The sequence below is a fragment of the Geotrypetes seraphini genome, chromosome 17, assembly GCF_902459505.1.
Source record: "Geotrypetes seraphini chromosome 17, aGeoSer1.1, whole genome shotgun sequence".
NCBI classification, from domain to species: Eukaryota; Metazoa; Chordata; class Amphibia; order Gymnophiona; family Dermophiidae; genus Geotrypetes; species Geotrypetes seraphini.
In genome coordinates this window covers 11,671,666-11,698,085 of record NC_047100.1, presented here as the reverse complement: position 1 = coordinate 11,698,085, position 26,420 = coordinate 11,671,666, and the positions used below count along the sequence as shown (strand labels likewise).

The following is a 26,420-nucleotide window of genomic DNA, read 5'->3' as shown; positions in this document are numbered from 1 at the left end:
TGGGGGAGGCAAGAGCTGGCAAGCTGGGAGAGGCAAGAGCGGGCAAGCTGGGGGAGACCTTTCTAACCAACCCTCCCCCCTCAAGCAGGAGCAGCAGCGGATGGCCAGCAAGAGGCAGCGCTGCAGCTCCTGCTTTAGGAAGGCACGGGGAAGGGTTGGCCATTGAATCGGGAGGATGATTTTTGTAAAAAATTGAATCGATTCGAATCGATTCACCTGATTCGAATCGGTGAATCAATTCGAATTATGAATCGGGCAGCACTATTGGACACTTTTAAAAGAATCCAGTCTCGTCCAGGATTCGATAAGCCTCAGTTACAGCATTAATCTCTGCAGCTCAAGAACTTGCACCAGTAATCCTCCTGGCAGAGATTGCAGAATCCTAGATAAATTTGGTTGTGGGGTCTTTCATGGTGCCATGTTAACCAGTAGAATCCTTAGTTATAATTTTTATATGACATTCTATATGAAACAAAAGTTATCTCACTATGAGCAGTTTTATTATTTTATTTTTAAGCGGTATTTCAAATGTTAATCAACTGAGTTTGTTGCATGATGGAATCTGGTGCTTTGTTAACTCGGCTGTCAGTCATACTTTGTGATACAGTAGGACGGTACTGGGTGACTGCTTTGAGGCAAAGTTTGTCTTGCTTTGCTGCTTGGAAGTGGTGTAGTTGATAGCTATCTTGTTTTAAACTTTCAAGACGCATAACTGGAAGAGACATGACAGACTTAATGACACATTTTGGTGGGCAAATGTGTGTACCACATATAAATATGAGGGAATGAATGCGGAATGGTTGGGGTTTAGTAATTCATTTAATAAAGTGTGGAGCCCATTGACTACATTTGTTACCTCGCAATAATGGTCATGTATCTCTCATTTTCTTAGATTTCCTTACACATCCAGGGTGGGTGGGTGGGGGGAGGGAAATGTATTTTGAGGATTAAAATTACTTAATTATAATATTGTAATCACATGATATGTCTTATTGTATTAATAATTGGGAGGAGGGTGGGAGAAAATGATTGTTTTATGTATTACTTGTATAATTAATAGTGCGTTTTACGCAGAGTTTATGTTCCATTAATTGTATTGCACTGTCAAAGTTTGAAAATCAATAAAGATTAAAAAAAAAACCAAAAAGAAAACTTCCAAGTTTTTTTTCCAATAGAAGAGACCTCGTTTTGGGAATGCCACTTTCACTCAATCCATGAGTATTAGTATTCAAAATAATATGTTGAACATTGATAGAGAAAACATTTGTGTCTGTTTAGTATTTTCTCAATTTGAAACTTAATATATCTTCTGCTTTCCTATTAGCTACATGGTGCAGTGGCCTGGAATCAGAATACTGCGTCGTCAGGAACTTGATGCATTCTTGGCCCAGGCATTGTCTCCCAAACTGTATGAGCCAGACCAGTTGCAGGAGCTGAAGGTAATTCACAATGTCATTTATTGGGAATTTTTAGCTCATGGTTTCATCAGCTGCATCAGAAAGGGCAACTAATAATCACTGCCATAAAAATGATGATTTTAACTAAAGTTGTGCTACTTGTTTTGAGCGCTACCCTTGCCAGTATCAAAAATGTCTTTCCAAATTCTTTAGAGCAAGATATACAGTTTTATTTGGCAGAAAAGGTGATCCAGGTTCTCAAATAAAGCAATTCAAGACAAAATAAGGGTTAAGGATCTCTGCCTCATGCACTATTATCAGGCAGCACAGTTTTAAGACACAGATGCAAAACATTGGGTAGTACAACAATTTTGGGATCCTTTTTCTCCTTCATTAATTAGTATCTTTTGGGTGGGTAAAGTGACCAAGGTTTGTAATTGCTTTGTAAGATGCACTCTCCATCTCTGATTAACCCAAAGGCATTACTTGCTACAAGGGAAACGCTATATATTATTTATTCCTATAAGCCAAATCTCCCAGGCAATAACTGGAGGGACATTATGCTTTTAAATTTTTGGCAAGATATTGCTCTTACCTGAGAGACATGGTTACTAAGACTCTGCAAGAAGAACAGGCTGGATTCCATAAAGGGCAAATCTTCACATTGTATAACATTGTTGAAAAAAGTATAGAATTTCATCTTACATTTTCAGCTCTACCTCCCTGCATTACCAGGCACTGCCCCTCTCCTCAGTTTTTTCCTTCTGCAAACAAGGAGAAAGGTGTCTTTCATCTGCTCTGTTTAATATTTATTCAGGTACTAATTGAAGATTTTCTAGGCTTTGGGTGCTTTAGAGCTCCCCGGTAGCTGTGCCTGGGGAAAGTTGCAGATTCAGGGGGGGGATACCTGGAATGGGCAGACTTGGTGGGCTATAGCCCTTTTCTGCCGCTTTTTTCTATGTTTCTATGTTTCTATTGGGGGTTCTGAAGTCTCTAACTTGGCAGACCATCCTTGCTGCAGGTCACCTATCTGGCCAGCTTGTCCTAACATTTGGATCAGCTCAGGGTTTGGCCTCTGGTCGCCTGATCACTTGCTTTTGTTCGAAGCATGTGAGCGCAGGCTGTTTACAGGCATTGCATTAGTCAGGAGACCTTGGGGGTTTCTATCTGCATTCCCCCCCCCTTCTGAAGAAGCATGTGGAAACTAGATGTGTAGAGGGTTTCAGGCTGGTTCAGCCTGTGTAAAAGGCAGCCCGAAGAGATAAGCCCCTAGACATCCTATTGCTTATCTGAGGCAGAAAAAGCTTTTTCTCTATCCAGTTATAGTGTAAGCTGATGCAAGCACAGCACATGGCAGCACAGTGAGTACAGCCTATTACTGCCTATGAAAGACATTGGGTGGAGTTGAATTAGGGGTTTTGAGAAGTTTTAGGGGCTTCCTTGATGGTTCCCCTCCTCTAAAATCCAGTTTTTGAGATTTTTTTTAAATCCGTTTTTATAGCTTCCCCAGGCTGTTTTTTGACACCAGAATCACTGCCACAGCATTCATCTAGGATTTCCCAATTTTATTTTAAAAGTTTCTCCCTTCTTCAAAACACCTCATTTGGATCTAGAGTCAGTCAGAATGGAGTACACAGGTGGTTTAACCACTGTATCATGCCAGTTTTGCACTGGATGGGCACTGAGGAACGACCGTTCGCCATGTGCCAGAGCACATAAGGGAGGCGGAAGCGTTGGGTTTGGCCCCTCCCCCGGGATCCTCCAGAGGCACAGAAAGCTCGAGAAGTGAGACATAAATCCTCCCTAGAGCACTCTACTGGCGATTTAGCTTCACCAGTAAAGCAACAGTGTGTGGATGCTAATTTTACAGGGAGGTCCCCTCAGGGAGTACTAAAGAGATCCTCCGGGACTCAGGTCAGGTTTTTGACTCTGATTTTGTGGCTCTCATATGTGAGGTCTATATAAAATGCAAAGTCTCCAGGCCCAGCTGATGCTGTGTCAGCACACAGGAGAGCTTATCTCTGCAGAATCTGGCTCCTTTTCAAGAAAAAGGGTGAAGGGAGCCTGAGGCTACAGTCAGAGGAGGACTGGGACGATTGGGGATCCGAGTCTATTCCTCTTCTCTCCAGAAGTGCCTCCTCTGTAAGAGACACAGTTTCTCGTGGGGGCGAGGACAGCCAGGAGGATGTAGCAGCCCTAGACCAGGGAAAAGATCCAACATTGTGCAAGCTCTTTAAGCCATCTGACTTAAATGAAATCATTGCTGTCTCTCTGCGGGAACTGGATTTAGAGGTTCCGCAAACTGCCTCGACACAGCGCTCACTGCTGAGCAGTCGAAAGACCCAGTCCATATTTTTCCCTTCGCATCCTGAGATCACTATGATGATGTGGTAGAGCTCCTAATACTATTTCTCGTTCTTTTTCGGATTGTTGGCATATTTGGGCAGTTTGGTCACGAGTAGCCCCCTTTTGGGCTGCTTTAATGCAGGTATGGTGGAGCAACTGGTTCTGGATATTCCAGACTCCTTCCAGGGTTTGCTTAAAGGAAGGAGCCTGTTCTGTCGTAAGGTGTGTCTCCTGGCTCGCAAATGTATTCTGCAACTTTGGACTTCCACGACTCCTCCTACCTTCTGGCTGTGGAGGGTCCAGCTTCATACGCTGGCTCTTTGGGAGGTGGAAGGCTTTCCTAAACGGTGACGTAGAGTTTTTTTGTTTTGCTTCATTGGAGTTTTTATTTGGACTCACTACCGCCAACCAGGCGTAGTCTTGTTTTGAATACCCTGGTTTCGTCCTTGGGAAGTCGGCCAGACACCTTCTACGACTCAACTGGTGGCATTTCTCTGTGTTCTGTTTCCAGGATGGGGTGGGGGAGTAGTTTCTTTGGTGTGATGGCTAACAATGTCATCAGACACCAGGCCCTGGGATCTTTACCCCGGTAGGGGTTCCCTTTCTATGATATATTTGCCTGTTCTTGTATTTTTGTGCTGAATTGGGTGGGGGTGGGGCCCTCTCATTCTATTATTCTGTTTAATTACCTTTTGTACTATGGCAGAGCTTGATGTACCTGTTACCCAGTTGTTTTTGCTCTGTAAAAATTTTTGCTCAATAAAAATTGTTTGAACGTAAGCCAAAGATGTTCATTAGGACGTGGGCCTGTAATAAGATATAAATTATAAGAGGTCCTTTGATCTGACCCTCTGTAATTACAATACGCCTGCCCTCTTATTTAGATATGTGTTTGGAGAGGATATACTGGATATATATTTAAGCAAAAAGTTTATAAACAAAAGTGCTATTTCTTAAAGGTAGAAGCTTTTTTTTAGCTCTGTGCTAAGGACTTAAAGGTATGGAAAACGTTTTTAATAATAATAATAATAATAACTTTATTTTTCTATACCGCCACAGTCGGACGACTTCTAGGCGGTTTACATAGTAAGAAGGCTGGACATTCAGCGAATATTAAAGGTTTTAAAACAATACAAAACAAAACAATAGATCCACATACAATACGATACTATACAATACCGTGAGTCTGAATAACAATACTATACATTAAGTCTAAATACAATACTATACATTAAGTCTACATACAATATCGTACAAAGAGTCTATATGCAATACAATAGTTTAGAGGCGAAAGTTACGTATTAATTGATTGGAGATCTAAGGGTAATGAGTGTCTGAGGGATTTAGAACAACCAAGAGTTGGAGTTCTGGGTTCGAGGAGATCAAGGTATGAGGGGTTTGTAGAGAGAGAGAAAATGCGTTTAATGGGGAGAGGAGACCTGGTGGCGTTGGGGACCGTTTTAGTCAATGTATTTTGCGAATAGGGCAGTTTTGATTGTTTTGCGGAATGCATTATAAGTTACATTGGGTTCGATTATGTGGTTTTTCAGCCAGATTTGCTGTCTGTTCGCTTGGAACTTAAAGGTCCTATCTAGGAAGGCTTTGTATCTGCAGCCTGTAATCTTTGGGTATGCGAAGATGTTTTTGTTCCTGGTCGTTCTTGTGTCATCCGTGTTTACCCCATGGTTGCAGAAGAAAAAACAATGGACCTGCTATTCAGCTGTCGGCGATTAGTGTTTTGCTGACCAGGCTCTGGCATTGAATTTCTGGGTGTATGGAGCAGGTGAAAATGTAGCTGGTTAAATGCAATATTCAGCACTTACTGGCTATGAAGAACCACATAAAGATTGGATTGCATTTTATGCGGTTATCTTGGCTGGCTAAAGTGCTGAATTTGTCCCCAAATAGCTGATTTCAGCTTGGGCACTTACTGGGCATTTTCAGTGGCATGTTAAGAGCCACTGAAAATGCCTTGTTAGCCCTGAACAGGTGATTTAAATGACCAGGAGCCTTTCCTGGCTGTTCAAACCATTTTGAATATTGGGCCCAGTACGAGAACCATGTTATGTAAATGGTCAGATGTTTGTTATTGGTCATATGTCTCATTAAAAAATGTAAATAGAAAAATAAAAGAAATGACAAGTACGGTATTTTCACGCATATAACGCGCGCGTTATACACGATTTTACAAACCGTGCATAACCATGCGCATTATACGCGTGAGCACGTTTTACAACTTTTTTTTTACATAGTTCCCCCCCCCCGACGTCCGATTCACCCCGCAGGACCGCTTGCACCCCCACCCCGAAGGATCGCTCGCATGCACTCGCACCCGAACCCCCACCCCGAAGGACCGCTCGCACACCCACAGCTTCCTGACCCCCCCCCCCCATCATGGAGAAGCTCATACAGTTGTCCTGCTGCTTCCTCTTCCGGCGGTCCCGCCCTTTCTCTGATGTCAGAGTAAGGGCGGGACTGCCGGAAGAGGAAGCAGCGCAGACGCAGGGCTCACAGAAGGGCCAGGACCGCCGGCAGAGGAAGAAGCAGGACAACAGTAGGAGCTTCTCCATGATGGGGGGGGTCGGGAGGCTGTGGGGGTGTGAGCGGTCCTTCGGGGTGGGGGTGCGAGTGCATGCGAGCGGTCCTGCGTGGGGGTGAATCGGATGTCGGGGGGGGGCATCAGGCTTTCAGGGTGGGGACAGGACTTCAAGGGGGAGAGGAGAGTCGGGGCAGGCAAGAGGAGAGTCGGGGCGGGCGAAAGGAGAATCGGGGCGGGCGAAAGGAGAGTCGGGCGGCGACGGGAGAGTCGGGGCGGCATGCGCAGTATACGGGTGTGCGCGGTATATAAAAATTTATTTCCATAAATTACAGTTTCCCGCGTGCTATACCCGTGTGCGCGTTTTACACGGGTGCGCGGTATATGAGTGAAAATACGATAATCTGCAGCTATATGCAAGAGGTGCATAGCAGGGTGTTGGTGGGAAGAAAGGCATTCTCTTCATTTAGATAATAAATCAGAGAACTAAAAGGAAGTAGCTGTTCTTCAGAATAAATATACATTTGAAACAATTTGTGCAAAGGTATAAAATAGTCATCACAGCAGGGAATTTCAAAGAAGCTCTAATTATCTTCATCTATAAAATGTTGAAGGATATCTGTTAAAAAAAAAAAAAAAGTACATCTACCGTGACCTCTGTAGTGGTAAATGTGTATTATGGGTGGTCTGAGCAGACTCTGGAATTGCTGGCTTAAGGCTTATTGCAAAGAGATTTATGTTTCTAATTTACAGACGATCTCATATCATGCTCCCTAATCTTATTCTCTTATAAAGACTGAAACTTTGAGAAGAGCCATTTTAAAGATATAAAGTAAGTTTGTCCTTTTTTCTTAGGAAAAACTTTTGCATTTCAGGCTAGTGCAATGAATTCATGTTGGAACACTCTTATCCCCCAAGCTCAGTCTCATTATTTATTTAGAAAAATTCTTAAAACTTACCTGTTTGATAAATATGTGACTTAATTGCCATTTTTGAATTTTCTGATAAATGTTTGATATGCTTATGTATGTAATTCACTGTTTGTACAGTTTCCTCTTGTTGTAAACCGCCTTGAACTAATAGTTTGGTGGTATATAAGAATAAATTATAATAATTTTTATTATTGTTGAAAGCAGTCTCTGGCAGTGTATCAAATAAAGATGAAATTTGAAACTTGTACTTGTGGGTGTTAGAGCTGTGTTGAAACATATTATTGGATTTAATATTTTTTGAATTGTATAGACATGTCAGCTAGATAACTGACTGACTAATTTAAGCTTTTTCTAGTATTAAAAATGTGTCCTTAGCCAGCTGAAAGTTATTTGTCACTCTAAATGAACTTTTAGTTGTGTGACCCCCCTCCCTCGATCCAGCCTTTTTCTTTTTTTTCCTCCCCTAGCTTCCTCCCCCAGTTCAGATGATACCATATAAATTTGAATATAAATTAATCCGAATATAAACCAAGATAACCTTTCCCCCCCCCCAAAAAAAAGGAGGAAAAAATGTTGACTCAAATATAAACCAAGGTTAGAAATCTGGATACATGAGCATCATTTGTCAGGGATCATGGCATATGTAATCACTAATTTTTCAGTTGGGGATGTTTCAAATCCCAAAAAGCTGAAGGAGAGCCGACAAATATTTTCATACTTGGGGCCTCGACACCAACCAAAGTCCCCACTAGAACACCTGACCTCAGTCACACATGCAGAAAACAGAAAAAAAACCACTTTTTCAAATACAAACCTGCAAACTAAAAGTACTATTGCACAAAAACGAAAACCCCCAGACTCTGCATACAATACACCACAAAAGAAATACATTTTTTCCCTAACAGTCCAAAATATAAAAACAATAGATGTAAATTTTCAAAATTGACATATTTCAATCACTAAATGAAATTAAAGACATTTTTCTACCTTTGTTATCTGACGAGTTTTATTTTTCTGGTCATCTTGTTCCATCTGTACTCTTAATGCTGTTTTTAAGGCCTCCTTATGCATTTGTTTCTTTCCTTTCCTTCACTTTTTGCACTACATCTTCTTTGACACTGATTTCATACTCCGTTTTCTTCAATTTTTCTGCCTTCCTTTCACCATCTCTTCACCTTCTCTCCGTCCATGTTCACCATCTCTTCCATCCTCTTCCGCTTCCGGTAGCACTGGAGAATCGAAGAACAGTGGCTTGAGCAATCTTATCTACCGCTCCCCCCTTCCCCAGACCGACATCGCACTTACAGGCCCGATGCTCTGGAAACAGTCGCCGATGCTATGTGCTGGTGAGATGAAGGGTCTTGAGCATCTGCGCATGCTCAAGGCTTGCTAGACTCCGAGAATCCCAGAGAGGGCGAGAGCCAGCAGGTCTTGAGCATGCGCAGACGCTCATGGCCCTTCACCTCACAAGCACAGAGCATCAGGCCTGTAAGTGTGATGTCGTTCTGGGGTAAGGGGTAATGGGGGTAGTGGAGAATAGGAGGGAGGGGGGAGATAGTAATGTTAGTCATCGGGGGGGATAGCAGTGCCGGTCATTGGAGGGGGTGGAGGATAACAGTGCCGGTCATTGGAGGGGTTGGAAGATAACAGTGCCAGTCATCGGGGGAGGGTGGAGGATTACAGTGTTGGACATCAAGTGGGGGTGTGAGGTAAAAGCATTGGTGGGGAGCAGAGGAAAAAAGCACCATCATTGGAAGGTGGCTCGAATATAAACCAGACCCTCATTTTTGGGCCCAAAAGTCTCAGTTAATATTCGAGTATAAGGTAAATAGTTTTCATGGAGCTGAAGGGAGGAGAAAGAAGTCATTCACAAAGATTTTAGAGTGTTCTGTCATTTGTGATGGAGTACTGCATAGCAGTATGGGCCCAGTCTTCACATGAGCATTTGGTGGAGACACAACTAAATTCTACAGTGAGGATTATTAATGGTACTTTGCAAATTTAAAGATACTTTTTGACTACCAGTGTTGCCAGTTTTTTGTTCAACATAACAATTTTATTAATTTGAATCCAAAAAATCCCAGCACTTCACTTCAACATTTATGACCAGAACAGGTACTGTCAATAAATCCAATTTGAATTTACCCTCTAGGTCTAACTTTAGGCAATTGCAGATGCAAGAGACAGTTGATCATGAAGACAAACAACTTTGGACTTGTACAAGATCTGGCAAGTTAGCAACTTTAGTTTCAACTTTTCACACCAATCGTGGTTCTGGTGCAATGTGTCTAGGAGTCCTGACTACAGGTTATATATCCCTGGTTGCAAATTGATTGCAGAAGGGTATCATCTATATCTTTTGACTCTGCCTCCTTCCCCAGTGGGCTGTACTGTCACCTGTAGTTTTTCCTTCTGCAAACGAATTGAGAAGATGTCTTTCTGATCTGCTCTGCTGAATTTTATTATTATTGGGAACACAATACTCCAAGTGTGGCATCACCAACAACCTATACAGGGGCATCAACACCTCCCTTTTTCAGCTGATTATTCCTTTCTATATAGCCTAGCATCCTTCTGGCTACAGCCACCACCTTATCACACTGTTTAGACGCCTTTAGATCCTCAGACACAATATCCCAAGGTTCCTCTCTCCGTCAGTGCTTGTCAGCCTATCACCTCCTAGCACATACGGTTCACTCGGATTTCTACCCCCTAAATGCATCACTTTGCACTTCTTTTTATTGAATTTTAGTTGCCAGATATTAGACCATTCTTCTAACGTTTGCAGATCCTTTTTCATGTTTTCCACTTCCTCCGGGGTGTCCACTCTGTTACAAATCCTGGTATCATTCACAAAAAGGCTAACCTTACCTTCTAACCCTTTAGCAATGTCGCTCACAAACAAATTAAACAGAATCGGTCCCAGCACCGATTCCTGAGGCACTCCACTACTCACCTTTCCCTCCAAGCGAATTCCATTAACCACCACCCTCTGGCGTCTGTCCGTCAACCAGCTTCTAATCCATTTCACGACTTTGGGCCCTAACTTCAGCCCACGGAGTTTGTTTAAGAGCCTCCTATGAGGAACTGTGTCAAAGGCTTTGCTGAAATCTAAGTAAATTACATCTAGCACACGTCCTTGATCCAATTCTCTGGTCAACCAGTCAAAGAATTCAATCAGATTAGTTTGGCACGATTTACCTTTAGTAAATTCATGTTGTCTCGGATCTTGTAATCTATTAGTTTCTAAGAATTGCACTAACCTTTCCTTCAACAACATTTCCATTATTTTTCCAATAACCGAAGTAAGGCTTACCGATCTGTAATTTCCCGCTTCATCTCTGCAACCACTTTTGTGAAGAGGGACCACATCCGCTCTTCTCCAGTCCTGCGGGAACCTCTCTCGTCTCTAAAGATCTATTGAACAAATCTTTAAGAGGACCCGCCAGAACCTCTTGGAGCTCCCTCAATATGCTGGGATGGCTTTGTCCACCTTCAGTTTTTCAAGTTGTTCATAAATGCTTTCTTCCGTGAACAGTGCAGTATCCATTCCATTCTCAGGTGTAACTTTGCTGACCAGTCGCGGCCCTTCTCCATGTTTTTCTTCTGTGAACACCGAACAGAAGTATTTGTTTAGCACATTTACTTTTTCCTCATCACTCTCCACATAGCGGTTCGTACCTTCTTTCAGTCTCGTAATCCCATTTTTTTGTTTTCTCCTTTCTTAGGAAGAAGTGCAAAAGTGGCATTGTGAGACTCAAAAGCGAAGGGAAGAAATATGTAGAAGCTGATAAAGGCTGATAAAGGCTGAATTGCTTAACAAATATTTCTGTTCTGTATTCACGGCTGAAGTGCCGGGAGCAGGATCACAGAAGACAAACGTGAATAGGGACGGAGGAGTGGTAGACCCTGATCAATTTTCAGAGGGTTGTGTTCTTGAGGAGATAGCTAAAATAAAGGTATACAAAGCGATGGGGCCAGATGGTTTACATACAGTGGTGCTGAAGGAACTTAGGGAAGTTCTGGTGGCTCCGCTGACTGACCCTTTCAATGAATTTCTAGAGTTGGGAGTGGTACTGGAGGACTGAAGAAGGGCGGATGTGGTCATTCTCCACAAAAGTGGAAGTAAGGAAGAAGTAAGGAATTACAGGCCGGGAAGTCTGACTTCTGTGGTAAGCAAATTAATGGAAATGCTTTCAAAACAGAGAATGGTGAAGTTCCTGTAATCCTGTGGATTACAGGACCGGAGACAATATGGATTCACTAGAGTTAGGTCTTGTATGATTTTTTTTGTTTCCCTGTATACTGTCAAAAATTGTTTTTAGAATTGTGCATTGCCTTGAATTAGGTGATTAATTAAATGTTAAATGAACTTAAAACAAATCTGATCAATTTCTTTGACTGGGTGACCAGAGAATTAGAGGAAGTGCACTAGATGTGATATATTTAGATTTTAGCAAAATCTTTGACAGTGTTCCACACAGATGTCTAAATAAATAAACTGAGTGCTCTCGGGATGGGTCCCAAACTGACAGGCTAGGTCAAGAACTGGTTTAGTGGAAGGAGACAGAGGGTAGTGATCAATGGAGATCGCTCTGAGGATAGGGATGTTATTAGTGGTGTGCCTCAAAGTTCTGTTCTTGGGTCTGTTCTTTTTAACATTTTTATAAACTATATTACTGAAGGGCTGTCAGGTAAGATTTGCTTCTTTGTGGATGATACCAAAATCTGCAATAGAGTAGACACCCAGGATGGTGTGAATAACATGAAGAAAGACCTGGTAAAGCTTAAAGAATGGTCTGAAATTTTACAGCTAAAATTTAATGCTAAGAAATGCAAGGGCATTTGGGCTGCAAAAACCCGAGGGAACAGTACAGTTTAGTAGTAGTAGTAATAATAATAATAATAATTTTATTATTATATACCACCAAAGCCATGATAGTTATATACCACCAAAGCCATGATAGTTTGAGGCAGTTTACAACAAGAGGTGCTGGAAAATCAGCGAAGTGGTCACCATACAAAGTCATCGAATACAAGCTTACAGAATGGAAGAAGTGCGGGAATTGGGTGTGATTGTATATGATGATCTTAAGGTGGCCAAGCAGGTTGAAAAAGTGACTGTGAAAGCTGGAAAGATTCTAGGGTGCATAGGGAGAGGTATGGCCAGTAGGAAAAAGGAGGTATTGATAATTCAGAATAAGACTTGGTGAGACCTCATTTAGAATATTGTGTACAATTCTGGAAGCCGCACCTTCAAAAAGATATTTAAAAGATGGAGTCAGGCCAGAGGAAGGCTACTAAAATGGTGCATGGTCTTCGTCACAAGGCGTATGGGGACAGACTTAAAGATCTCAATTTGTATACTTTGGAGGAAAGGCGGAAGAGGGAAGATATGGTAGAGATGTTTAAATAACTACATGGTATAAATGCGCATGAGTCAAGTCTCTTTCATTTGAAAGAAAGCTCTGTAATGAGAGGGCATAGGATAAAGTTAAGAGGTGATAGGCTTAGGAGTAATCTAAGGAAATACTATTTTACAGAAAGGCTAGACAAAGCAGATTGGCTTCCAAGGTTTCTAGCTCTACATGAATCCATATGGCGATTTCGAGGGGATCGACGCTTACGATGACTCCGGTACTGATCCGAAGAAGAAGAGAATGAGGTTTGACAAGAAACTCTGTTTCGTTTTGAAGTACATGATGAAGAATAGTGTTTTCCTGATTTCGAATGTTGAGATGACGAGGAGGAACGTCAATATCTCGATGAAGTGGATCAATGCATAGAGCGTCGAGAGGAGCGATGGTGACTGGATGATTATCCATGCCGTTATACAGCTGGCTGCAGTGCCTGGTGGCAGTATGCTCAGACTGGGCTGGTACCGAGTATCCATGCCGTTCTACAGCTGGCTGCAGTGCCTGGTGGCAGTATGCTCAGACTGGGCTGGTACCAAGGGAGTGGATGCTGCTGCATGGAGTTTGAAAAGATCACCCAGCTCCCTTTGAAACAGCTCATCAAGCTTTTACCTAAAGGAAAGCACCAGTACCTGTGGCTTGTCTGTGGGTACCAACGATGTAGCGACTTGCCTCAGAGAGGGTGACCATGATGAGGATGCACACCTCAAAGGAGAGACAAGCTGCAATAGTGAACATTGCTACTTGGTCTGCATCAAGGGACTCGATGCTATTGCGACCTGCGACGCTGGTTGGGAAGCTGGCGGCTTCTTAGCTAGCTTACCTGATGGTACAAGATCTCCCAATACCAATGTTGATGGCTGCAAGGCATTATCGATGTCCATGGCAGCCCCGAACAATTTCTCCTGCTGAAGTTTACGACTTTTAATGGAGTGCTTCTGCAGGGTGGAACACTAGGCACAGGTTTCCACCCGGTGTTCATCCTCATCTATATCTTCATTACTGGATTATCTTCTCCATTTATCCAACTCAGGTCTTAAAGCCACTTCAGTTAGAGTTCATCTCAGTGCTATCAGTGCTTTTCATGGATCAGTCAACGGTAAACCTCTGACTACTCATCCTCTTGTTTCCAGATTTATGAAGGGACTTTTCAATATCAAACCAGTTCTAGGACCGCCTCCAGTGGTTTGGAATCTTAATGTTGTGCTCTCCAGACTCATGAAGCCTCCTTTTGAGCCAATGTCTTCAGCTCAACTCAAATATCTCACTTAGAAAGTGGTATTTCTGATCTCCATTACTTCTGCTCATTGAGTGAGTGAGCTTCAAGCGCTGGTGGCAGATCCATCTTTTACAGTGTTCCACCATGACAAAGTAGTGTTTCACACCCATCCAAAGTTCCTCTCAAAGGTAGTCACTGAATTTCATCTGGACTGCACCTTGGGAGTCTAGTCACAGCTCACAAAGTCCAAGCTATGGTAGCTTCAGTTGCTTTCTTACGTTCCACTCCTATTGATAAGATCGGTAAAGCTGCTACTTGGTCCTCGGTTCATACAGTCACACTATGTCTGGAATCTTATTCCACATAGGATGGTCACTTCGGCCAAGCAGTTTTGCAAAATTTATTTTCTTAATAGCCAACTCTCCCTCCACCCCATTGTAGTAAGCTAGGGAGTCCCACATGTGAGAATATGCTGCCTGCTTGTCCTGGGATAAAGCACAGTTACTTACCGTAACAGGTGTTATCCGGGTACAGCAGGCAGATATTCTCACAACTCACCCTCCTCCCCTGATTGGCTTCTTAGCTTGCTTACGGAACTGAGGTACCGTGAGTCTACGTCGGGCGGGAAGGCACTCACGCATGCGCGGCGTGGGCAGTCGTGAAGTTTCTAAAAACTTAAAGTGGCAATACACTTTTAAAGCTGTCCATACTGGGGCTCCGTGGATGACATCACCCACATGTGAGAATATCTGCCTGCTGTCCCTGGATAACACCTGTCACGGTAAGTATCTATGCTTTTCAAACATTGCAGCAACTCTGTCCCCAGAAATACTGCCCCTTTTAGAAGGTGACAGTATGAGCTAAGCTGGAGGACTTCGAAGCACAACTCCTGAAGTCCTCTATTGCAGTCCTCAAACAGTTGGCTGAAATGCTCTTCAAATCCTTTAAATGCATTATTTTCAATGCTGTCCACTTGATATAGTGCTACTGTTGAAAATCCAAAATAAAGTGTCGTAGAATCAAAATTAGAATTAATTTTTTCATGTTTACTGCCCACTCTGAAGCAGGTTAAAGTGGTTCACAAAATTAGTAGTGTTTGTAAGCTTGAAATCTTTGGGTGGACCTCAGAGCTTTCTCGTACTTCCACTATGGCCATTTACATGAAAAAAATTGGAGACCACTGAGCTAAGTGGTACTATGGTGCTTTATTTTTACCCCCATATAAGGTAAGCATTTTTTTTTAAAGCCCCCCTTCCATGGGTAATTGCACTGTTGAAAAGTATCTTTCCTATGTTTAATTTTAATTCTATTTCAATAATTTCAACTCTCAGGAAAAACCTTTTTTCCCTTTATCTTTTAAGATTGAGAACCTGGATCCTAGAGGAATTCAGCTATCCTCTCTGTTTATGAGTGGTGTAGATATGGCACTCCTTGCCAATGATGCTTGTGGCCAGCCAATCCCATGGGAACACTGTTGTCCCTGGATGTATTTTGATGGCAAGCTATTCCAGACCAAACTCATTAATGCCACCCGGGAAAGAGCTCCACTTATTGACCTCTGTGATGGTCAGGTATGTAGTTTTTCTGATGGTATTGTCTCTTATCTTCATTCACATGCTACCTATCAACCCACAAATACATCAGCCTCTATTTACATTTTTTTTTTGTCTATATGAAAACTCCTACATTAACATCATAGGACAAAACAACATAGAAATTTTTTTTTAAAGAGAGTTTGATAAACTTGAAACTTTTTGGATGCTTGCACAGAGATATAATCTATGGAAGTGGCTGAGATGATTTTCAAAATGTTTACCTTTCCTGTGACTTCTTTTGTCAATATCAGGTGGTACCTTTTTATTGAAGTGAGTTAATATATTAATTTCTGATTAACTTTCAACAGGTTAGTATGGATTGAGTTGTAGTTGATGTTGCTAGAAAGCTTTTCTGATGAAGGGAGCTAAACTTTCAAAAGGTCACAAATGCATGAGTTCAGTAAAAAGGTGTTGCCTACTACTTGCTTGTTGACATTTATTTCTACATATTTAAATGGATTAGCACTTAACCAAACTGCTACAATGAAATTTAGCAAAAATCAGAATTGGGTTTGAAGATGTGGCTTGGCTCACGATGATTTGTGTAGGAATAGCCTAATGGTTAATGCAACGGCCTGAGAACCGAAGGAGGTGGGTTCAAGTTCCATTGAAGCTCCTTGTGACTCTGTTGCCCCAGGTACAAAATAAGTACCTGTATATAATATGTGAAACCACAGAAAAGCAGTGTATCCATTCCTTTCCTTGTCCTGTAAAACTAAAAGTAAGCCACGCTAAAGCCAGAAGTTGCTTAGTCCTGCTGAGGTCCATGAATGTTAAATCTGTAGTTGCTGTAATGCAACACAGAGACAGCCAAAATTAAGCATTTAGAAAAATACTACTACTTACTCACAACTGCATTCAACTCTGTTGACCATAATCGTCTGCTGACAAAACTCAGTGCAATTGATCTTAGTTTGGTTTAAGTCCTTTCTAACCAACAGAAAATATGTCATGTGGAAAGACAAGTTTCAAGTTTTTATTAAAATTTGATGATATCGCTTATATAACTTCTAAGCAATTTACAGATAAAATAATCGGGAATACAAAAATAAAAACAAAACGCAAGCACAATTAAAAAAGATTGAAATGACTTAAGTAAATGGCGTATCACAAATAGGACATAATGGGTGAAACTAACATGATACAGAAGGAAGATGAGGTGGAAATACAGTCAATATAGGATATAAAACAATTACGGAATGAAGAAAAGGAAGGGGAATATTGTGATCTGATTCTTTTAGTCGAAGAGCATAAGTAACCTAAGGAAGATTTAAATATTAAAGGTGTCTTTGAATAAATGGGTCTTAAGAAGGCCTCTAAAACGGTCTTAAGTTATTTTATTCTCTTACTGGGGCTGGAAGAGTGTTCCAAAGCTGGGGGGCCACTACTGAAAAAATGTCTTGACACTTGGTACCTATTATTCATAGAGAGGGGACGGATAATAATAACTTGAAGCTTGAAGTCATTCTGTGGAGTTCCTCAGGGTTCTCCTCTTTCCGCAATCCTGTTCAACTTATTCATGAGCTCTCTTAGAGAAATCATGTTCTCTAATGGAGAACAATTACTAACATATGCAGATGATATCTTTCTTTTTTTTTCCAAATAGATTCAGCCATCACAAATACCCCTAAAGAAACTGCAGATGGAATAAATAAAATCTTCATCTGTCAAATAACAAACTCCAAATTAAACGCATCCAAGACCAAATTACTCTAGTTTCACATCGTCCAACAATCAGTTCCCAACTCTATAAACTTTCCTATTTCAAGATGCTTTCAACTGCTCTTGAATTACCTCTTTCTCATCTAATCAACCGTTTTTAAGAAGCGATCCCATCCCTAATGTTTTATCCCTTTCCCTCCATTTCTTTTCAACCCCCCTCTTTTTTTCTTTTTCTTTTTTCTCTCTCTTTTTCTTTCTAATAATGTAACTTTACCCCTCTCCTTCCTCTTAATCATCACTTTCAAGTCTGTCCCGTCCATGTCCTTAATGTACACTTCCTTTCTCTCTAACATAATTTTACTTTTATAAGCATAACCTTTTATCCCTATTTTAACATTTTATTGTAAACCGGCTAGATACCCGTTGATGGTCGGTATATTAAAAATTAATAAACTTGAAACTTCCATCAGGAACAACACACTGCATAACTCATCTAAAGTGTATTCGCTCTGCAACACGTCAGTATTTCTGATCTCTAACCTCCCCCCACCCCGGGCACTCCGCTCATCGAATAAATCTCTTTTATCTGTACCCTTCTCTTCTACAGCCAACTTTCAGACTCTATCCCTTCTACTTTGCTATGCCCTATGCCTGGAACAAACTGCCTGACTTGATACATCAGGCTCCGTCTCTGGCAGTATTCAAATCCAGACTCAAAGCTCACTTCTTTGAAGATGCTTTCAATTCCAAACTCCAACCCACCTTCTAAGCACCAATATTTGTCTTATTCCCTTTGTAATTCCCCCACCTGAGCACAGTATATTGTTGCACTTTTTTGTCCAGGTTGTCTTGACAAGATTGTAAACTCTTTTGAGCAGGGTCTGTCTCTTCTGTGTTTTGATGTACCAGTGCTGCGTATGTCTAGTAGTGCTGTAGAAATGGTTAGTAGCAGTTCTTGGTACAGTACTATTCTAGATTGGCAGTATCTAAAGTTCTTGGTACTATTCTAGATTTTACCCTTTCTTATGCTTCACAAATCTCAAACCTCTGGAAAAATACATCTACAGCATGAAATGTCACCCTCTTTTATGAACACCATTAGTTCACATGCTCATTTTACCCTAACTAGACTATTGCAACTCACAGGTTTAAGCAGCAAACAACTACACAGACTACAACTCATCCAAAACACTGCAATTAGATTGATATTCAGGCTCAAGAAATTTAACTCATTAACAGAGTACTACCACAAGCTGCACTAGCTACCTATGACCTGAATCTCCTTCAAAATATCCTACATAATATTTCACTCATGCAACATCAACTCCTCAGAAGCTGTATTCCATCTGTTCTCAGAGCTCCACTTCACATCTGCCCGTATCTCCAACGCTTCACTAATGATTCTCCCCTCTCCCAAATGAACCAAGTACAAAAGTATTTTCAATTTTCTATTCGCCTATGTCACCATTAGATAATGACACGGGGGAAAAAAATTTGTCTCAGTCTCCACCCCGTCCCCGCAAGCTCAGTCCCAATTAGAGAATGACACGGTGGCGGGTTACCCGTGGCTAGCCGCATTTAACCGCGAGTAACCCGCCAAAACGGGGAAGAAAAAATAGTGGCCTCTGCGGGACGGGGACAAGGCCATTCACCGCCCCGTGGAGCGGTGAATGGACTTGTCCCCGCAGTGAGGCAATCAAGGATCGCAAGGTCCCCGCCATCTCCCTCCCTCCCTCCTTACCGCCGGTTGAATTTCTGCCAGTCCGCGTGAAAAAAAAAAAAAGCCTCCTTCCTTTTCCCCTGCTCTTACCGCCATGCTCATGCTGCTGCTACTAAAGCCGACAGGAAGTCTTTCCGACGTCAATTCTGACATCGGAGAGGACGTTCTGGGCCAGCCAATCGCTGCCTGGCTGGTCCAGAACGTCCTCTCCGACTTCAGAGTTGAGTCGGAAAGACTTCCTGTTGGCTTTAGTAGCTGCAGCATGAGCATGGCGGTAAGAGCAGGGGAAAAGGAAGGAGGCTTTTTTTTTGAGCGGCAGGGAGGCAGCAGGCTGGCTTTGGCTAGGGAGGGAGAAAGGTAGGCAGGCAGGATTCGGGGGTGGGGGTGGGACAAAGTGTGGAAGGCAGTGAGAGGGACATAGGAAGGAGGCACTAGGGGCACTAAAGACATGGGAAGGAGGCACTGGGGGCACTAAAGACATGGAAACGAGGCACTGGGGGCACTAAAGACAGAAAGGGGCACTAAGGACATGGGAAGGAGGCACTGGGGCACTAAAGACATGGGAAAGAGGCACTGGGGGCACTAAAGACAGGAAGGGGCACTAAGGACATGGGAAGGAGGCACTGGGGGCACTAAAGACATGGGAAGGAGGCACCGGGGGCACTAAGGACATAGGAAGGAAAGAGGGAGGGAATAGAAAGGGACAATTCTTAGGCCTGAGTGCAGAAAGAAAGAAATGAAAGAAAGGATACACAGACAGAAGGAAACGCAACCAGAGACTCATGAAATCAATCACCAGACAGCAAAGGTAGGAAAAATGATTTTATTTTCAATTTAGTGATCAAAATGTGTCAGTTTTGAGAAATTATATCTGCTGTCTATATTTTGCACTATATTTGTCTATTTTTCTATAGTTACTGAGGTGACCGAGCTTGCGGAGATGGGGCGGAAACAGGCTTATAAAATTTTAGTCCTAGTAGTTTGCCGGTCCACAAAATAATTCTTTTATTTCTGCCGGTTCACGGGTGTAAAAATGTTGAAAAACACTGATGTAGAGTATGCTGGCTTTCTTTTTCGCCCAGCCGCACGCGTTCAAAAAGCCGCGCTTGCGCGGCTGCTCGAGTTGATCAATCTTCTCCTCTCTTACAACTTCCTGTTTCTGGTTGCATCAGAGGAGAATATTGAACAAATGAGCACCCGCACATGCGGCTGGGCGGAAAAGAAAGCCGGTATACTCTACATCTAAGGTGAGATGGAGGGAGGGAGATGGCGGAACACTGCAGTCGGTCGGGTGTCTGCTGTTTTTGTATCACTGCCTGCCTGCGCTCACGTTCCAGATCCTCCTGCATTTTTAGTGTGCACGATTGATCTGATTCGAGCTATAGGTGAACATGTGGGACACGTCATTGCAAGGGAGGACAAGTCAATTGATTTATTTTATGTTCTGTTTTTACTTCAGGGCAGAGGCACTGAAACAGATTCTCAGTGCAATAGTAGTAGTGGCAGGACTCTCTTCTGTCTTCATGTTGTTTTGCAGTACTGAGGCTTATATGGATGCTGCGGGGACGGTGACAGGGCAGTGAATGGGATGGCAGTGGCGGTGACGGGGCGGTGAAAGAGATGGCGGTGACGGTGAAGGGAACGGCGGTGACGGGGCGGTGCAGAGGATGGTGGGCCGGGGACGGTGCAGTGACGAGGACAGATTTTTTTCCCCGTGTCATTCTCTAGTCCCAGTCTCTGTCCCATCCCCACGAGCTCGGTCCCCGTCCCTGCGAGCTCAGTCCCTGTCCCCACAAACCATCTGATCCCATCCACACAAGCCTTGAAAAGGTTTATACTGAAATTATTTTCTTAAAGTATAAAAAGAAACAATATTCTGTACAATTGTCATTTTATAAATCAAAGTTCTGGCTGCTGAACTAGAGAAAGATGTTCAGCTGGCAGAGCTTTGTTTATAAATTTTTATCAACACAACTAATATACTACTTTATCCTAAAGCAAAAAAAAAGAAAATAAATAGAATTTTTTTTCTACCTTTGTTGTCTGGTTTCTGCTTTCCTCATTTTCTCCTCATTCAAATCCTTCCATCCACTGTCTCTTCCATTTGCTCTGTTTCTGTGCCTCTCCCTTCCACCTCTCCCTCCACCCCCCCCTCCCAATTGGTCTGGCACCCATCTTCTTCCCTCTACTCCCCCCATAGTCTGGCATCTCTGTCTTCATTCCTTCCAGCTTTCTGTTCCCCATTTCCCTTCAGCGTCTTCTCCCCACTCTCTGTTCCCCATTTCTCGTTAGTGTTTGTTCCTTTCCTCCACCCCTCTTCAACATCTGTTCCTTTCCACCCCCTTCCCTCTCTCCACACCCCTTCCAGCACCCCTCACACGGTCCGTGCATCTCCCTCCCTTCCCTTCGCAGCGCGTTTTAATTTAATTTGTTCAAGCAGCCCGAACCTGAAGTCACATGCATCTGCGAAAGCTTCTCCTCTGACAGAACCGGAAGTTGCGTCAGAGGAGAAGCTTCTGCAGACGCATGCGTCTTCAGGCTTGGGCTGCTTGAACAAATTAAATTAAAACATGCCACAAAGGTAAGGGAGATAGATGTGGCAGCAATCGGTAGGTAGGAAGGAGGGAGGGGACTGCCTGCGATTGGTGACCGCACGCGTTCCCTCCCTTAACTGCGGAGACAAGGCCATTCACCACTCCATGGGGTGATGGATGGCCTTGTCCCCATACCCGCGGTTAGCACTTTCTTTTTCCCCACCGTTTTGGTAAGTTACCCGCGGCTAGTCATGGGTAACAGCCACTGTGCAATTCTCTAGTCACCATCAAAACTTGGAACAATCTACCCATCAACACCAGGAAGGAAACAAGCTACTTAATATTCAGAAGAAAACTGTAAAGTTTCTGTATGACCAACTGTCTCATAAACCTCAAATTATTTAACTGTCATATTGATCCATAACTTCTTTCCTGACCCACCACATTATTGTGTAATCGCCTGTTTTGTAGGTAGAACAACAGTGCTTCTCCTTGGATTGTCATTTGCAAACATCTCAGTTCATCAGGCTTCTGTCTAAAATTCTATATTAGTTCATTGCTGTACTGACAACCTGTTCTTTATATTCTCCCCATGACTTGTATGGGTCTCTAAAAACTGTAAATCACCTTGATCCTTTTTAGGCATAGAGCGATCCACAAATTGCAGATTAGATTAAAATAGATTCTCAAAATCTACTGCTGGCAGTAAGGCCAATTAGCACGGGAATAATGTGCCTATAATTCTGTGTGGCATGCTCAGAGGGCTTTAGTGCAGGAAACAATCTGCTCTTACCCCTGGAAAAATAATGCCAGCTCAGAGCAGCAACGGAAGGTTTAATAAAGAGAGGATTTTTTAAAAAATTTACCATTTCAAATCTGCCAGTTCTGATTTCTTTTGGAAGCAGAAGAAAGCTCTGGCAAGCCTGTAAGTACTGGAACCGAGAAACAAATGTACACGAGTCCAAGCAACTCCAAAAGTGAAAGCACACACATTAGTGCCTGTTTTCTGTGCTTAAATATAAGCCTTTCATGTAAAAAACCAAAAAGCTTATATTTAAAGGTGCCAGAGAGTGGCATCCATGTGTGCTTCACTGGCACACGTGCACTAGAGCTGCGCTTATTGTGAAATGCTTATGTGCATGAGGCAAACACATTCCTCCTTTCTGCTTTTGCTTTTACAGCATGCATATAAATTTGAATTTCCTATGAGCACTGGAGAGCTATTTTTCTGCTCTATTGCAGTAGTACGGGATCTGTGTTGTTGGCCCTGCTTTGGGAGTTCTGAGAATTGGTCTATATGCTACCGTGTTTCCCCAATGATAAGGCAGGGCCATCAAATAAGACAGCTCCCCCTTTTTAGAAAAAATTGTAAAATAAGGCACCCCCCCCCCCCCGCAAATAAGCCACCCACCGATACCTGCGCTTACCCGAATCGGGTGGTACGGTGGGTGACTCCGTGTGGTCCCTCCGTCTACCACGGGGGTCGGCAACCCGCGGCTCTTTTCCACCTTTGCCGTGGCTCCGGTAGTGTGTCACGCAGGCGTGCATCTTACAAGTCCGGCGTCGCGGCGGGAAATAGCCATGCTGAGCAGTGAGCTCAGCACGTACACAGATGAAAGCCTTGCTTGCTGATTGGTCCGGCGGCCGTGCCGCCGGACCAATCAGCAAGCAAGGCTTTCATCTGTGTAGTGCTGAACTCACTGCTCAGCATGGCTATTTCCCGCCGCGACGCCGGACTTGTAAGATGCACGCTTGAAAAAGAAATCATCCTGGCCGGGGTCGGTGTCATGCTCCGGAGATCTACAGCCTTCCTATCTCCTATCTTCCTATCTTCCTGCTTCCGGCCACATCCCCTGCTCCGCGGCTCTCTTCGGCAACTCAGCAGCAGCGATCGACACAAGCTTCTGACGTCGGGGCCTACCCTCTGCGAGTCCCGCTTGTTTCAACTTCCTTTTTCCACAAAGGCAGGACTTGTAGAGGGAAGGCCTCGATGTCGGCAGCTTGTCTTGATCACCGCTGCTGACGAGTTGCTGAAGAGAGCCGCGGAGCAGGGGGGTGTTGCCAGGTGCAGGTAGAAGGGAGAGGGCCAGATGCAGGACTCGTGGGTGAGGGAGGAGAAGAGAGAGGGGAGGGAAACAAAAGGAAATATTTCATACTGGGCTGGGCCGGAGTGGAGGGAGGGTGGAAAGATTCTGGCTACCGGGTGCAGTAACAAAGGAAAAGGGGGGGAAAGCTGAAAATGGAGATAGTGACTAAACTAAACTAAACTAAACTAAATCTTGGATTTATATACCGCATCATCTCCACTGATGGAGCTCGGCACGGTTTACATGGTTAGGGAAGGAACGGAAATCCAATGGAATTATATAAGTAAGAGAGGAGAGAGGTTTAGGTGTAAGAATGCCAGGAACGGGACGGGGTTACGTTTTGGAGAAGAGCCAGGTCTTCAGACGATTACGGAATGGTAGAAGTGGACTCAAATTGCGGAGAGGGGAAGGGAGACTGTTCCAGAGCTGAGCAATTCTAAAAGGGAGGGAAGAGCCAAGTTTACCAACAAGGGAGATGCCTTTTAGGGAGGGGTAGGATAGTTTTAATTTTTGCGAGGATCTAGTGGAGGTTGGATTTGAGGAATTCCAGGATAGCGGGATAAAAGGAGGGAGGATACCATGGAGGATCTTGAAGGTTAGACAGGCACATTTAAAGTGGACCCTGGAAATAACGGGAAGCCAGTGGAGTTTGGATAGGAGCGGTGAGACATGATCAAACTTACTTTTTGAGAAGATAAGTTTAGCCGCGGTGTTCTGTATTAGTTGGAGTCTGTGAATGCTTTTCTTTGTTACGCTAAGGTAAATGGAATTGCAATAGTCCAATCTGGAAAGGATAATGGATTGTACGAGGACGGCAAAGTGTTTTTGGTGGAAGCAGGACCTCGCTTTCCTCAGCATGTGAAGGCTGCAAAAACATTTTTTTATCAGGGAGTTGAGGTGGTCATTGAAGGATAATGATGAATCTATGGTGATGCCCAGAACTTTGCTAGAGAACTCCAGCTGTAGAGAGGAACCTGTGGGCAGTGACACAAAGAAGAGAAAGGGTAAGCAGGACCTACTGAATAAGGATAGAGATACAGAGGGGACATGAAAGGGTAAATAAGGCATCCCCCCGAAAATAAGCCCTAGAGCATATTTTGGCCTTCCAAAAAAAATAAGACAGTGTCTTACCATCGGGGAAACACGGTATTAATGCAAAACCTCAGCATAAACCGTGGAAGGTGTTCCTAGCAGTTTGCTATTTTGTTGAGGCAGAGGAAATGTCATGATCATACATTTAACTGTTGTATTGTCTGCAGTGCTATTATTTAATGCAGAGTTAACTATGACATGCAGTTTCTGTTCACAAGTTATTTCCCCGTCACATTGGACTAATAATTGTACCTGAGGCAGTGGAAGGCAAAGTGATGTGCCAAGGTCATTAGGAAAGTCAGTGGGATAAGCAGGATTTGAACCCTGGGTTCCCTGTTTCTCAGCCTGCTGCTCTAACCACTAGTTTAATCTTGCACTCCTTTTAGTCTTTTTAAAAAAAAAAAAAAAATGAATGGAGAAGGTGACAAAAGCTAAAAATGTTAATAAAAATAGTTAACTGTTTTTGAAGGGTTTTAATTCCAGCTTTAGGCTATGAAGTTCACCTCCCACTATACTAACATGGAAACATTTTAAAGCATATGAGCCCTGTTTTATTTATTTTTTCATAATCATACATTTTTCCTGGTCTAGGCTGAGCAGGCTGCCAAGGTTGAAAAAATGCGCCAGAGCATCTTGGAAGGGTTACATTTCTCAAGACAGAATCATCCGCTTCCCTTCCCCCCTCCACCTGCTATGCCTTTCTATCCAGCTGCTATGTATCCTCGACCCTTTGGGCCCATGCCACCACCTCAGGGCAGGGGGAGAGGTTTTCCTGGTAGGTGCATCTTTAAGAACTGTTCGTTAATGTCTGACTTTGTTTGTTATGAAATCTTATACTCCTTTTATTTAGGGCTCCTTTTCCGAAGCTGCGTGAACGGCTTTATCGCACGTGACTTTTTATCACGCGTGAACCCCAGCGCTAGCTGGGAAACTACCGCCTGCTCAAGAGGAGGCGGCATAGCGTGGCTGAAGTTTAGCGCGTGCTATTACGCGCGTTAAAATCGTTAACGCGGCTTCGTAAAAGGAGCTTTTAGTGTGTAGTACAATTAAATAAGTATATAACATAAATGTAAAAATATCAGATATATTAGCAACAAAATACCATATTCAATTATAAAAGGGAGGCCAAACATAATAATGACAACTTTCCAAAACCCTCAGCATTATCACTAACATTGTACCTTTGTAAAACATAAGAAAATAAAATACAACAAGCTGTTAATAAAAGCTTCACATTTAGCCTAAATAACGAGTATAGCAGCATATATAACATAACATTAATCCGTGAACTTAACTAGCCTCTTCTAATTAGCGTACCTAAATTTTCTTCATGATTCACAGTGCTGACCAAAACGAGTTTCCTTACTGTAGCCGCAGGTGCTGTACTTTGACAGATGACGGAGGTGGTAGCAGGGCCTTCATTTACTAGGCATGCAGATTTTCTGTATCGAAATAATTTTCTGTTTTATGTGCCATTTTATTACTGTTTTCTATATTGTCGCCTCATTTTACTTTAGTTGCAAATCCTGTTTTTAAAAAAGGGGAGGGGCATTAAAGGAGATATTAATTTTTTTTAAAAAAACATAAGCATAAGGCTGATAAAACAGAATTCATGAGTGATGCCTCAGAACTGACACAAGATCAATGTCAAAAGTTGGAAACAAAGGAATGTATTAAATTTTTTGAAGTCCAATGTCTGCATATGTATTGCACATTTGTTTATTATGGTGTCAGTTATAGGCATCAGAAACACACATCTCAATTTATCATAAGTGCTGAACTTACACATACTTGAGCTACAGCCGAAAGCCTGAAGTCATAATGCCGTTGTACAGGGCCATGGTGAGACCTCATCTGGAGTACTGTGTGCAGTTCTGGAGGCCACA

At 42.9% G+C, this 26,420-nt stretch overlaps 1 protein-coding gene across 1 annotated transcript in view; it reads left to right on the top strand.

Annotated features, from left to right (window-relative positions):
- FAM120A (family with sequence similarity 120A) overlaps nucleotides 1-26,420 on the top strand; it is a 126,126-nt gene that overhangs the window by 85,957 nt on the left and 13,749 nt on the right. The window contains exons 12-14 of the mRNA XM_033926005.1: nucleotides 1,325-1,439; nucleotides 15,206-15,415; nucleotides 25,126-25,309. Coding sequence (XP_033781896.1) covers nucleotides 1,325-1,439; nucleotides 15,206-15,415; nucleotides 25,126-25,309 — 509 coding nt within the window. The remainder of the gene's footprint in view (nucleotides 1-1,324; nucleotides 1,440-15,205; nucleotides 15,416-25,125; nucleotides 25,310-26,420) is intronic.